General features: G+C 40.8%; 1 protein-coding gene across 1 annotated transcript in view; it reads left to right on the top strand.

The window, feature by feature from the left end:
- Nucleotides 1-15,626, top strand: part of PCNX2 (pecanex 2) — a 291,889-nt gene that overhangs the window by 69,121 nt on the left and 207,142 nt on the right. Inside the window, exons 11-13 of the mRNA XM_010351533.3 lie at nt 2,495-2,648; nt 2,748-2,780; nt 12,241-12,412. Coding sequence (XP_010349835.3) covers nt 2,495-2,648; nt 2,748-2,780; nt 12,241-12,412 — 359 coding nt within the window. The remainder of the gene's footprint in view (nt 1-2,494; nt 2,649-2,747; nt 2,781-12,240; nt 12,413-15,626) is intronic.

Raw genomic sequence — 15,626 nt, 5'->3', positions numbered from 1 at the left:
ATTTTATAAATCAAAGGATTGTTATCCAGTATACAAAGAACACTTAAAACTCAACAGTAAGAAAAAGGAACAACCTGAAAATGGGCTTAAGGTCTAAACACCCACCAAAGAAGAAACACAGATCACAAGTAAGCAAATGAAAAGGCACTCAACATAATAGTCCTTAGGCAATTGCAAATTAAAGCAACACTGAGATACCAATACAACCAATTGGAATGGCCAAAATCCAAACCACTGACAACACCAAATGCTGGGGAACATGTAGAGCAAGAAGTACTCTCAGTCATTGCTGATGGGAATGCAAAATGGTGCAGCTACTTTAGAAGACAATTCTGCAATTTCTTATAAAACTAAACATATTGTTACCACACGATCTAACAATCGTGCTGCTTGGTGTTTACTCAAATGATTTGAAAACTTACATCCATGCAAAACACTGCACATGAATGTTTACAACAGCTTTATTTTATTTTATTTTATTTGATTTTGAGACAGTTTCGCTCTTGTTACCCAGGCTGGAGTGCAATGGCGCGATCTCGGCTCACCGTAACCTCCACCTCCTGGGTTCAGGCAATTCTCCTGCCTCCGCCTCCTGAGCTGGGATTACAGGCCCGGGCCACCATGCCTAGCTAATTTTTTTGTATATTTATTAGAGACGGGGTTTCACCATGTTGACCAGGATGGTCTCAATATCTTGACCTCATGATCCAACTGCCTCGGCCTCCCAAAGTACTGGGATTACAGGCTTGAGCCACCGCGCCCGGCAACAGCTTTATTTATAATTGCCAAAACTCAGAAACAATCAAGATATCCTTCAAAAGGCAAATGGATAAACAAACGGGTATCTTCATACAATGAGATGCTATAAGAAATAAAAAGAAGTGAGGCACCAAGCCATAAGGACATGGAGGAACCTTATATGCATAGTACTTAAAGAAAGAAGCCGACGTGCAAAGGCAGTATACTGTGTGGTTCCAACTATATGGCCCTCTGGAAAAAGCAGAACTAGGAGACGATAAAAAGATCAGTTGTTGCAGGGGTTAGGGTGGGGGAGCAATGAATAGGTGGGGGACAGATTTTTAGGGCAGTGGAACTTTTGCTAGAGTTCCCATTTGGTGGAGACATGTCATTATACATTTGGCAAAACCCAATGTACAACACCCAGAGTGGATTCGGATGTGAACTATGGACTTGGATGATACTGATCGATAATGAGGTGTTACTGTTGGTTCATCAGTGGATGTTGATGGTGGGGGAAGCTGTGTGCATGTGTCTGTGGGGAGGGGCTACATGGGAACTCTATACTTTCTCCTCAGTTTTGCTGTGAATCACAAATGTCTCTCAAAAATATAGCCCATTAATTTTAAAAAAATGTTTACAATTGTCTGCCCGTTAGACACAAAGTAGCCAATTATTCCTGCCTGAAAAACATACCAGCTTAGTGGGGTAGAAAAACAGGTACAAAAGCAAAAAACTGGTAAAGTGAGAAGTATACTCAGAATCCTTGCGAATGACCCATCCAATCACCCAGGCCCCTTGTTCCCTGACCTTGTGGTCTTCGCCATCCCCCGGACTCTATTTCTGCCACTCCCTTCCATGGCCCCAGCATGCATCTTATCCTCTCACAGAAGTCTTCCACCTCTGACATTATAATCCTGTTTCTGCTCATCCTTCCCCTGTCTCTCTAAATCCCTCAAGTGTTTCCCAGGCCTCTCTAGCAATTTGCCCCACCGAATTTCTCTTATCTTGCAGCCCTTGCCATCTTCAGTTTCCTCCCTATTCTACCTGGGTAGAATACAGATGATCCAGACCTGTACCCCCTTCCTATCTATATCCTAAAACCGCCTTACGTTGTCCTTTGCATACCCACTTGATAACACTCCATCTCTGGATGACCCCACCGTCTCTACCCTACACCTTGTATGGGGAGTCCATAAGAGAGTCATCCAGTGAGACAGTGTGGACCTAACACGCTCCAGGGCAGAGACCCTCCGCACTGTCAGGAAGTTGCATCTCACCCTTAACTCTCCTGCTGGAGCTCTCCTGGCTCCTGAAATTTGACAGTAAACTCTGACACCAAAAGTTTTATCTGGAAATGATTTTCTGCTTAGGCCAGGTGTGAATGTATGCCCTTACCACACCCTCTTCCATTGAAAGGAACCAGTGAAGCTGTTTATCTGAAGCATATTTCATGGTTGTGGATGGAATCATTAACTACGTTTTGCCAGTAAACCCAGTTTAGTGGCCAAGGAGTTCCAATGGGATAAGATTTTATTTGCTTCAATAACAAAAATCTGGTGTTAAGTTTTTTGTTTATATAGCATGAGGAATAAGGAGAGAAAGAAACCTTAAAATCTCATAGCTAAATACAAAGTCTTGCTTATGATAACTACTGTGTTGTCATGGTTCATTTTTTTGGAAACATGAAGACATTCTGTTTAAAAATGGCAAAACTTAACTTTTTTGTTTGTTTTTATGTATGTATTTTGCACAGAACTGAAGATGTCAAGGAGAATGTGCTGGCAATCTTACTCATTGTCCTGGTTTCCCTCCTTGGATTTCTGACCTTGAGCCAAGGCTTTTGCAAAGATATGTGGGTGCTCCTCTTCTGCCTTGTCATGGCCAGCTGCCAGTACTCCCTGCTAAAGGCAAGACCACATCTAATTCTTACAAGTAGCGTGTGCTGTCACTAATGTAGCCTTGAAATCATGAGATGATGACACAGACACTTCTGATTTGTGTTTTAGAGTGTTCAGCCTGACCCTGCCTCACCAATACATGTAAGTTTCCAAATACAGGCAAGTAGCTTTTCTTGTCTGTCTGTGTTGAAGACAGGGAAAAAGCCGAAATCTAGTCAAAGGGCGAAGTCTGTACCTAGCTCTGTATATTGAATATAAAATAGAAATATCAAATATGTATATAAGTGCAGGGTAGACAGCTTCCAGCTAGATCTGAGAGCATGGTGTGGGTGGTATGGGGGAAAGTGTGGGGCAGTGGGTGGAGAGTGTGTGCAGAGTCTTTCCTATCCCCCTGGATCCAAGTCAGCAAAGACTGAGCAGCCTAGGGGAAAGACTGCATACATTGCCATCGGGCTGCTGCTGATTCCTCCACTTGAATGTTTGGCAATGAGCAAGATACTGGACCTCTTCATGCCTCAGTTTCCCTATGTGTAAAAAAGTCTAATGTAAATGCCTACATGGATTAAACAATCCATTAATGTGATATAACAATGCCTGACAGAGATTGCTCCATAAATGTTAGCTCTTACAATTAGTGATATAATTATATGGGCATGAATCATTATTCTTATTTTTATGTGTATACTTATGGGGTACAGGGTGGTGTTTTGATATATGCACATATTGTAGAATTATTAAATCAAGCTGCTTGACAAATCTATAACTACATATACATATTATTTTTTTTGTTTTTCTGATGAGAACATTTAAAATCTACTCTTAGCCAGGCTCGGTGGCTCACGCCTGTGATCTCAGCACTTTGGGAGGCTGAGGCGGGCGGATCACAGAGTCAAGAGTTTGAGACCATCCTGGCTAAGACAGTAAAACCTCATCTTTAGTGAAAATACAAAAAAATTAGCCGAGTGTGGTGGCGCATGCCTGTAGTCCCAGCTACTTGGGAGGTTGAGGCAAGAGAATTGCTTGAACCCAAGAGACGGAGGTTGCGGTGAGCCGAGATCGCGCCATTGCACTCCAGCCTGGGTGACAGAGCAAGACTCTGTCTCAAAAAATAAATAAATAAATAAAATCTACTCTCTTAGCGATTTTTGAGTATAACAGTGTATTATTATTAACTATGGTCACCATACTATACAGAAGACCTTCAGAACTCCTTCCTTCTGTCCAGCTGAAACTTTGTACCCTGTAGCCAATCTTTCCTCATTCCTCATCCCACTGCCTCCTGGTAACCACTATTCTATTCTCATCTATGAGTTCGACTTTTTTAGATTCCACATGTAAGTGACATCCTACAATATTTTTCTTTTTGTGCCTGACTTAATTCACTTAACCTAATAATGTCCTCTAGATTCACCAGTGTTGTTGCAAATGACAGGATGGTGTTCTCTTTTTAGGCTGAATGATATTCCTATTGTATATATACCACATCTTCTTTTTCCATTCATCTGTTGATGGACATTTAGGCTAATACCATGTCTTCGCCATTGTGAAGAATGTTGCAGTGAACATGATGATGCAGATATCTCTTGGACATACTTATTTCATTTCCTCTGGATATATTCAGAAGTGGGGTTGCTGGATCATATTCAAATACAATTAAAACTTCTATTTTTAATTTTCTTTGAGAAATTATACTGTTCTCCATAATAGCTGTACCAATTTCTGTACCCACCAGCAGTACAGAAGGGTTTCCTTTTCTCCAAATCCTTGCCAACTCCTATTATCTTTTGTCTTTTTGACTAAAGCCATTGCAACAGGCATGAGGTGATAGCTCATTGTGGTTTTAACTTGCGTTTCCCTGAATTGATACTCTTTTTATATGAAACCATTCTCTTTATTCTACATTTTCACGTATATTATTCCTTTTTGTCTCTATAAAAGGAATAATATACAGATCAGCATAGGTGAGCTTAGAGTCTTAGTTATGAATTAATTCATAACTAAGACTCTAAGCTCACCTATGCTGATCTGTTGGTGCTGTGGCATTATTTTGTGAGCTCTGAAACACACACATGTGCTTTCCTCTGAGCCTGCTGCCCCTTCGCACATCCACGGTGGCCTACAGGGTGGGTGCTGTGGGACAGGCAGTGCCCCTTGCAGGCATCTGGGCCACATGCCTCTGTACTGAGTTCACTGCCGGGTAGACTCCCCAGAGCGCTAAGCAACTGTCTTTCCTTTGTTGTGGCAATCTCCTGTGGCCTGTGGAAAACCCTCCCAATGAAAGAAAGCTTGATTTTCCCTCTATTGTGCTTTCAAAAATTTGTATCCAGGATTTAGGACCCATTTTTCAATCTGTGATAGCTCCTGTTTAGCTCATAGTAATTAAGAAAAGCTTATAATTGGACGATCGCATGGCATACATTCCTATCTTGTTAAATTCCTCTGTTCCCCATAATTGGTTTACATGTAATACATCTTCTTTTATCCTAGTGTCTGAATGTCAAGATAAGTAGAAGCAGCATAATTAGGATATTGAGATGTATTGTTGTGATTATCATCAGAAATCTGGGTTAGATGGTGTGAGAGAGATGTACAGCTTTGAAGCTTTTTTGTTCAAGCCCCCCCGAGATGCCATATCACCATTCTCCTGCTTCAGTCTACTCTTTTTGCTCCTAACTGCACTTCAGTGTCATTGCTTTTCTGCATGACTCTGGGGAGGGGTGTTCTATGCTGTTAAACGTTCCTTTCCCGCATGTCCTTTCGGAAATAATGCAGAGCATGCCAGTAAAGGTGGAAGGCAAGTACAGCTGCGTAATCTTTGTGCATTTGCAATGTCTGTTACTATGGCCCCTATGTCACTATTCTTGGTTGGAGTTATATTATCTAGTTCCTAGAGGAATTAACCAAGCTGCTATTCCTTTATCTGAGCAAGCATGTCGTAGTGAGACAGTAAGAAATCACTTTTGTAAGACATAGTCAGACATTTAACTGTGTTTATTGCAGTAATTAATTTGCTTACACAGATTTCTAAGTAGATTAGTCTCTGATTTGAGTTGGCATTTCTCCAGTACTTCTAATGAAGAAACAAAATATGGTAGCTGTAAAGTATTTCCTGTTGCAATCTGACTGAACCATGTGGGTATTTAGGAGACAGAGTTATTATCTCCCATTTGTAGATGAGAAAGCTTTAGAAAGGAGATGGTCAGGAGCTAGAACCCAGGTATGGGACACAGAGACAGTTCTCAAGCCTGCTGCTAATTTTTATTCATAAGGGACTGTGAAAGGAACCAAAACTGCTTTTCAGACTTCACTACTTTGCACATTTGTGGAAGGTAGCTATTAATAATTCAGCCAATTTTTGCTCTTAGAATGATTGACAGACCTCTTTGCTTGCTTCTAAGAGCACAGGTGGCATATTTTGGGCAAGTTGTTAAAATCAGAAGATAACGAAATGAAATTACAATTTTTGCATAACACTCTGTGTATTTGAGTTTTAAATGCAGAATTAATAATAATGGCATGGCAATAGGTATGATGCAGTAGCCCCTGGGCTCAAAAGAAATTAGTCCGATTCTGAAAGAAAACAGGCCTGGGAGAGCTTAGAACAATTAGGGGTTGGATACTGTCTAACTGAAACGTTGCCATTTAAGGATCATAGATGGCAATATATTAATGGGGAATGAAGATATTAATTTGTTTACACAGATATCCATATGGGTCTAACTGACAGTAACCACTAATGCTAATCCAGAAAGCAAAATTCAGTAGAATATCCAAGAGGCAGTGAAAAACTAGAGCACTGTGCCCATTATCACCTGCGCGAACCAGAGGGGGAGCTTGATTCCCCACTCCCCTCCACTGGTCGGGGCAGCACTCGGTAGGTAATCTGCATTTTTACACACTCCAAGGTCATTATGGTGGAGGTAATCTTAGATCACACATTGAGACATATTGGAGTAACCAAAAGCATATAGGGTTCATGTTTGAATCCAGCCTTACCATGTATAAGATGTGAGATCTTAGGAAACTTACTCCTCTCCATCAAAAGTGTTTCATCTGCAAAAGAGGAATAAAAAAACAAGATTGCAAGAGAATAAAACAATGAGTGTTTACCACAGCATCTGGCCCTGAAGCACTAAGCAACTGTTAGCAGCATTTTTGTGTGAGTGCAAAATATGCATAATCAGAATAATGTCAGTCGGATTTAATAAAGAGGGCGCTAGGCAATGTATGTGGTATACCTGATGCAGGCTCTAGAGTATGCTAGAGTATACTAAGTCCTCTGTGAATGTTCCTTCCTCTTTATATATTTGTCTCAATTCCTTACCGTACAAACTCCAAAGAGCAAGGGCTACAGCTTGTTATGCATTCTGTTCAATTAACTGTTGCTACTATTCAGTGAAGACACTTGGTATCTACCTCAGGTTATACAGAAATAATTGAGGATTATTTTTTGTAGGTAAACCTTTTATTTTAGAATAGCTTTAAATCTATAGAAAAATTGAGAAGGTGGCTATATACCCCATTTCCAGATTCCCTGTATTAACCTCGGACATTAGTCACAATATGATACATTTGTTGCAATTAATGGACCAATGTTGATAACATTATTATTAAAGTCCACATTTTATTCAGATTTCCTTGGTTTTTACCTGATGTCTTTTTTTGTTTGAGGTTCCCATCCAGGGCACCAAATTACATTATAATAGCAATCATGTAGGCTCCTTTTGGCTGTGACAATTTCTTAGATTTTCCTTAACCCTGAAAAAAAAAAAAAACTAGTCTGATTCTAAAAGGAAACAGTTCTGAGAAACTTAAAAAATATATAGGGTGAGGTGGATCCTGGAAGAAGTCTAAGGAACATAGAGTGGCAATATATTAATAGTTTTTCATGACCTTGACAGTTTTGAGGAGGACTGGTCAGGTATTTTGTAGACTGTTTCTCAGTTGGGATTTTTCTGATGTTTATCTCATGAAAATATAGGGGTTATGGATTTTAGGAGGAAGACCACAGAGGTAACATATTATATGGATCACATCACATCAGTGATACAAATTATCAGTATGACTTACTCTGTTGATGTTGGCCTTGATCACCTGGCTAATGTAGTGTTTATCAGAGGAATGATTTTGAATGACATGAAGTGATTTCTCAATGCTCAATCCTAAGAAATAAGATGGTGAACTTAGTTTTAGTGGATCTTGATTAAAAGTTGTCAAATAATGTTCAATTGTATCTTTGCTCAAAATAGTACTATTTAAAACAAATCATTTCAAATGATACTTATATTCTACTATTGATTAAAAGCAGAATGTAGGTCACCACTCTTTCTGCTCTCTTTCACTGCCTTTGAGGGCAGTACTGAGACAGTGGGAAAATATGTGAACTCGGAGGTAGTGGAATGGAGCACCCTGGACAGCACTTGGTGAATATTTTGATGCCCATTTCACTGCCCTTTTGCCTGGACAATTGCGTTTGCCATTTTTGTCAGGGTTCACCAATCTGAATGTTAGGAAGTTGGACCTAACATAAATTGTTCTGTAGAATTAAATGATAAACTAGTTAAAGAATCTTATTTGTCTATTTCTTTTCAATTTTTAAAGTAACCTATCATATTTCTGCTATATTTAACTTGAAGTTGCATCTTAATATTTCAATAGTAACCTGTTGAGAATTATTTAACCCTTTGGCTGCTGCTTCTCTTCCACACTGTTTTCTTTAAAATATTTTGGATTCTCGGCCGGGCACGGTGGCTCAAGCCTGTAATCCCAGCACTTTGTGAGGCCGAGGTGGGTGGATCACGAGGTCAAGAGATCGAGACCATCCTGGTCAACGAAGTGAAACCCCGTCTCTACTAAAAATACAAAAAATTAGCTGGGCATGGTGGCGCATGCCTGTGATCTCAGCTACTCAGGAGGCTGAGGCAGAATTGCCTGAACCCAGGAGGCGGAGGTTGCGGTGAGCCGAGATCGTGCCATTGCACTCCAGCCTGGGTAACGAGCGAAACTCCGCCTAAAAAAAAAAAAATTAATATATATATATATATATATGATTCTCTTGTATGTACAAAGTGTAGATCATAAAATAGTTGCTGTCTAGGGTTGCAGTGGGGTGATAGGTGCCCACCCCCAGCTGCCCTTGTTTGCTTCACATACAAGGGGAACCAAAGAGCATTACGAGCATTTAGGATGGCTCTCAATGCACAAGTGTGCATTGAGAAAGGTAAAGTAAAGCTAAAGGTAAAGTAAAAAAGAAATCAACAGCCACCAAAAAATAATGTTTAATTAAACTAACCTGCACCATTGTGAGAAACTATAAAACACAGCAATCCCTTGCTGCAGTGATGAAAATTCATCGTATGTGGGTGTAATGTCACAGGGCAACAGCAGAGAAATGGGCAGAGAATGTCTGGGTTTTCTACACCATCTACAAGTAAGGAGGCCTTTTCTCTGCCCAGAGTCCTTTGAAAAAACTGACACTTGAAGGCTATCATGGATGCTTTCCTTATTCTTTAAATTTGCTTCACATGAATAATGTTCATATTCCGGGTTTAAAGAGTGATGGTTATGAATGAAATTTTGTAACATCAGGCTGAGTCCTTGGGTCTGGAGAATCCAGTGCCAAATGCATGCCCCGCATGGTGTTATGGGGAGCCAGGCAAATGGGGTTCCAGTCCTTACTCTGCCATGCTGTTTTCTGTGGGTGTTTCTTCATTCTTATGTCTCAGTTTACTCTTGTCAAAATGAGAGTAGTATGTAGTTCTCAGGGTGTTCTCTGAAGGTTAGCCACATGAATACACTTGAAGTAGATAGGACACTCAGTGCCTGGGATAGAGGAAAGGTCAGACAAACATTAGCTGTTGTGGTTGTTGTTGTTTTATATCCATTTTTCAAAAGAGTAGCTGGTCAGGAGAGGGAAGCAGTAGCAAGCTATGATCATGCCACTGCACTCCAGCCTGGGCAACAAAGCAAGATCCTTTCTTAAAAAAAAAAAATAGTAGCTGGACCTCTGAATGCAGGGGAGACAGGAACATGTGTCAACTCAGCAGGTGTCAGGAGCTCTCTTCTGCCCTGGGAAATGAAGCCTGGAGCTGGCACATGCAGCAGAGCTGAGAGAGAGAATGGAGGAGCCTGGCCAGGCTGTGCACAGACCTCAGCTCATGCCCCTTGAGGACAGGCTGTACACCTCTACAAGTTTTCCCAGACACCCTAGCTCCCTTACAGAAAAAAACCTTTCTTCCCCCTTCACAACAACAACAAAACATTTGAAGCAGTTGACCATCCCACTGTCTCTAAGAGATAGTTAGGATGGCTTCATCACTTAGCCACATGTGCCGCCACTTGGCACAGGCAGGACTCCTGGAGTTTTTGTTTGTTTCTCTCACCTTGCTCTTCCTTTGCACTGAGACCAGCACTTGGGTCATGAGATGGCATATGGAGGTAGGGCTGATGGAAAAATGCAAATGCACAGAGATCTGCTTTTGTGCAATAGACTCACAAGACGCTCCACAGCTGAATTCCATTGGTGCTCCCCATTATGTATTTTAAGGTTAAATGGAGTCAAATGAGTTTTTAAGATTATGATCAGACTTCAGTGGGTGGAGCTAATAGAATTTTTCTATTGAAAAAATTTAAAAATCAGTCCTTAGGAGATATTATGATTGATTCATATGTGAAAGTAGGAACTGGAGAGCAGGGATATTTTATTAGTAGGTATTCTCAGGAATCAAGGCAAATAGAAGTAGTAGCCAGGTGCAGTGACTCACGCCTGTAATCCTAGCACTTTGGGTAGATCACCTGAGGTCAGGAGTTCGAGACCAGCCTGGCCAACATAGTGAAACCCCATCTCTACTAAAAATACAAAAAAATTAGCCAGGCATGGTGACATGCACCTGTAGTCCCAGCTAGTCGGGAGGCTGAGGCAGGAGAATCACTTGAGCCTGGGGGACGGAGGTTGCAGTGAGCTGAGATCACACCACTGCACTCTAGCCTTGGACGACAGAGTAGGACTCTGTCTCAAAAAAAAAAAAAAAAAAAAAGGAGAAGTGGTTTATGGTTTATGTGCCATGTATTAGCAAAATGCTCTTAGTATGGTTTGGGGGCCCAAAACACAGGATAGGAAAATGTGGTGAAGCAGGAACATGGTGATGAGGGCAGGCTCTTTGTAACGGTGTCTTCAGTTTTGTTTCATAAATTACAAATACAAAGAAAACCTTCCCATGCCCAGTAAAGTTTGACTTGGAAGATTCAAAATAATATCTCAGACTTGTTAAAGGCCAAAGACTTAATTTGTAGAATAATGCATTTTTAAACTTTTAATAAAAGAAAACAAATCAGAGCAAGTGGAAAGTAGCTATTTAATTGTATTTCCTAAACCATACCAGTTTGAGAAAATGTGTCATACGCATGTATATTTGTATACTGCATCGTTATTTATACCAACAAACTTATTTTGCCATTCACTTGATGAGAAATGCATTTAGATTTAACTTGGGCTTTACTTTCAATTTTTAAAAATGCAACAAAAGTATTCTCATATCCATTAATCTATGACCTAGTTGGATTCAAAAGGAAATTTCCTAAGAGTACAAGTATTCTTCAAGACTAAGCCTGGACTCTGGGCCAAACATAGCCAGCCTCCATGGACAGCCTGTGTTTTCCTTCCTCTTTAAAGATGGTCTCAGAATAGGACTATTTCTATTATAGAAGCAGTGGTAATTTAAATTGCATTTCTAAATATAACATGTTCATGGCAGTGACTTTAAAAATTCACATGTGAAACCATATCACTTTAATTTTTACTTTTTACACTCAAGGCAGTTCATGAATTGCAAAAGACCCTTTTCCCAATTCATTTTCATTGTTTTTCCCCTGAATCTTATAAATTGTGCATTGATTTGTGAAATGTAAAATTTTTGTTGGCTTTTGCCCTGGAAAGTTGATGTTGTATGATGTTCCTTATATATGACATTATATGATGTTGATGAAGTTCTTTAATTTTTTTATCCATTCAAGAAGAATAAAAAATGTTCCTACTTTGCCTCGTAACAATAGGTATAGGGATAAGATTAGTTCTGCTAAAAATTTGGTACCCCTCACGGGAAAATGCTATGTACATAGTATAAATAACACTTAAAAAAAAACAGAACCAGAATGATTCTACTGTGCTACACTAAGACATTTTACGTAATTTCTGCAGGTATAACTTTGTACCCATATTGTCTTGCTTTCTGAGATACTAGGAAATTAAAGCCCACAAATTATAATTCTATTTCTTATTAATATTGGCACCCAAGTGTGGAGCAAATAGTGGTTTAAATTAGTTTTGTACTCAATATGAACAAGATGAATGGAAGTTTCACTGTTGGGGAAAGCATTGAATTAGATCTACATTTTCTCTCAGGATGGTAATTAAATTTTCAGTTAAATCTTGTTGAGATTGATAGCCATAACTTGTGTGTGTGTGTGTGTGTGTGTGTGTGTGTGTGTGTGAATTGTGGTGCTCGGGGAAAAATGTGTTATATGGCATAAGTTATTGACTATGAGATTTTTGTCATTTAATCAAAATAAAAGGTACCATTCAGAAACTGTGTTTGTTTTCTAGGGACACAACCAAATCATAACATATAGCAGACCAATCTATTTTTGTGTGCTGTGTGGCCTTATTTTGCTTCTTGATACAGGGGCCAAAGCCAGGCACCCTCCCCGTTACGTTGTGTATGGCCTGAAGCTCTTCTCTCCAGTGTTCCTACAATCAGCTAGGGACTCCTTAATTGGTGAGTTAATATCGGGGTTGTGGGGAACAATATGGGGGTCAGGGGTGTGTCTCCCCTTTGTCTTCTGAATTTCTAAGCTTCCTTACTTGATTATCAGGTGAAGAGGTGTGCATTTTCCTCTTGGCTTGCACATCCACTGAAGACTTTGTGGGAGCCCACGCCTCAAAGCATAGAACTATGGCATTCTTTTTAAAGGATTTTGATATTTATGACCAGGAAGTTACAGCACTATAATGTCCATCATAATAATGTCCATCTGAAGAATGGTTGTTATGGTGCCTGCTGGGGATGGTTTTGCCATCAGAGTGGCAGCATTAATGGGCATGGTTCTCAGTCCAGGTGGAGTCCTGGATACTCAGATCTCCCAGTCTTCACCAATCCCTTTGCTTGCCTTAAGGTTTAGGCAGTATTTGAGATAAAATGCTCTGTTTAAACAAGTCACCCGCATACTGTAGTGGTTTTGAGCCCTGACTCTGGAGCCAAACTGCTGACTACTTGAATTCCAGCTTTGCCACTTCACGAGGTATATGACTTTGAGCAAAATTTAACTGTAATATAAAGGCAAAACTATTGGCCACCTCAGAAATGACTACAAGTTTTAAATGAGTTGGTATACTTAGACCTAGTGAGCAGTGCTGGACACTAAGCATCAGCTCTTGTTGTCCTTATTATGCATAGTGTTTGCCCTGGTGTTTACCCGACTGCATATGCTCTGAGAATTCTTGCAGAGACATCCAGGGGTTTGCACACCTGCCAGCTTGTCATTGTCTGTGATCACACGGACCAGCTGAGTTAATAAAGGGCAGCTTCCGCCGACATCAGTAGCTGGATCTCTCACTTGCCAACTAGAAATATTACTTGAGAAACTGTCAAAGCCTTCTGTCCCACATCATCCGTTCCCCAACCTCCACGACAGTCCCCTGAATCTCTCTAGTGGCACTAGGGAAGGTGCCCAGGTATAGTGTAAGCTTTCTTTGTGCTTCTTCTAGGTGAAAACTCTGGTAGGCATCCCACCCACTGGCTTCCCATTCCTCTTCCTGCTGCATTGGTAGCAAACTCTTCACTCTCCACTCCCTGCATGTCCAACCTACCACAAGCCCACCTTTCTATGCATCCCCAACACATCTTTTCCTGTTGCATCATGGGAAGAAAAGAGTAGCTTCTTTATGCCAGAGGGTTATGCACTGTGCTTCAGAGAACCTCTGAGTTCAATTAGGAAACAGAAACATGTTAAAAAAAAAAATAGGAGCAGATCCATAATTTGATCTCCCAGTCAGTGCCCTCCTGCCAAAGAATATTGAATATTTGCTTCTATCCTTCCTGATTTTGTTTGTTTGTTTGTTTTTGAGTCGGAGTCATACTCTGTTGCCAGGTTGGAATGCATTGGCGTGATCTCAGCTCACTGCAACCTCTGACTCCCTGGTTCAAGTGATTCTCCTGCCTCAGCCTCCCAAGTAGCTGAGATTACAGATACGCATCACCATGTCCAGCTAATTTTCATACTTTTAGTAGAGATGGGGTTTCACCATGTTGGCTAAGATGGTCTCTATCTCCTGACCTTGTGATCGGCCCACCTCGGCCTCCCAAAGTTCTGGGATTACAGGCATGAGCCACTACGCCCAGCCTGATATTTTTTACTTTCCTTTTTTTTCAGTCCTATCAGTCAAACAGACACATACACAGTAAGAAAGGTCGTATGTCATTCTTGTTACTTTATAACTTAGTTCACCCATATTCCTCACTAAATTGGCTGCAATGAAGAAGTCAGAGTTTGAGCAGACAGAGATGCTCACTCATGATTGCACACTCTGGAGGGCCATCCTTTCTTGTCACCTTTTTGCAAACAGCGGTGTTGGAGTCCACAACTCAAGGGCACACAAGGACCTGGAGATTAGAGAAGGAGAAAGCATAAAGTAATTTTGGAAGATGTCCAGGAAACAATTGTCTATGTCAAAATGTTGCCTTTTCTCTCTCTGCACTCCACACTCCATCCTGGGTACCCCCATGAGGTCATCTTTTCCTGGGATCTTGAGTATGGGTTAAGTGTCGATAGAGTGCCACCTCTTACAGGTCACAGGGATTTGTGGCTTGAGGTGGAGCCATAACTACTGTGGCCCTTTCTCGTCTCCTTCTCACACACTGTGCTCCTTCTGCTCAGAAGCTGTTGTGCGGCCTCCCCCGCCCTTCACTGTGCTGGCTCATAATACCTCATTTCCCTAAGTTTCACCCCATTGTCTATCCTCTCACTACCCACACTTTTCATAGTCTGTAACCCATTTTGTAACAATCTGCTCACATCTGTGATATTGAAATAATACCTGTCTCCCTTAGCTTATTATCTTGGAAAAGGCAAGGCAGAGACCCTGCCTGCTTTCTTACCACTGAATCCTTAGCAGTGTCTGGCATTTATAGGTACTAAATAAACACTTTGAAAGGATGAACTAATGAACATAAAAGTCTGTGGGGTGTTTATTTGTTTGTTTGTTTGTTTGGAGATGGAGTCTATCTTTATCGCCCAGGCTGGAGTGCAGTGACATGATCTCAGCTTACTGCAACCTCTGCCTCCTGGGTTCAAGTGATTCTCCTGCCTCCATCTCCCAAGTAGCTGGGATTACAGGCGTGTGCCAACATACCTAGCTAATTTTTGTATTTTTAGTAGAGACGAGGTTTCGCCATGTTGGCCAGATTGGTTTTGAACTCCTGACCTCGGGTGATCCACCCACCTCAGCCTCTCAAAGTGCTGGGATTACAGGTGTGAGTCACCATGCGTGGCCAAAAGTCTCTTTTAAGTACCAAGGAGATTAATGTACAAATAACTTTTGGAATACCTCCCATTCACAAGTCAGAGAAGGCTATAGTCCATTTGGACCGTTTAACTCAGCCCTTAGAATAAGTAGGGACTTAGTGAGTGCTTTTTGCCAATAATCTGTAGAAAGAGGTTTGGGGCATGAAGAGCATGAAGTGTCTTCCATTTAGAAATTGCTTTTCTGTAATGGGTCTCTCCCTCATTCCTGGTTTTTAGAATTTTTATTTCCTTCTGTAAAAAAATCAACTCTGTGGAATAAGTGTAGTTGTCGTGGTGTGGCAAACTTATAACGGCACTGGAATGTGAGATGTTATTAAAGCTTAAAAAGGAAGACTTTATTGTCTTAAATAATTGGTAAAAGCCTGAGATTTTACTTTTAGCAGTAAGCCTTGTTCTAGAATATCCTAC

Source organism: Saimiri boliviensis, chromosome 14 (assembly GCF_048565385.1).
Source record: "Saimiri boliviensis isolate mSaiBol1 chromosome 14, mSaiBol1.pri, whole genome shotgun sequence".
Lineage (NCBI taxonomy): Eukaryota > Metazoa > Chordata > Mammalia > Primates > Cebidae > Saimiri > Saimiri boliviensis.
This window is presented reverse-complemented; position numbering and strand designations above follow the sequence as displayed.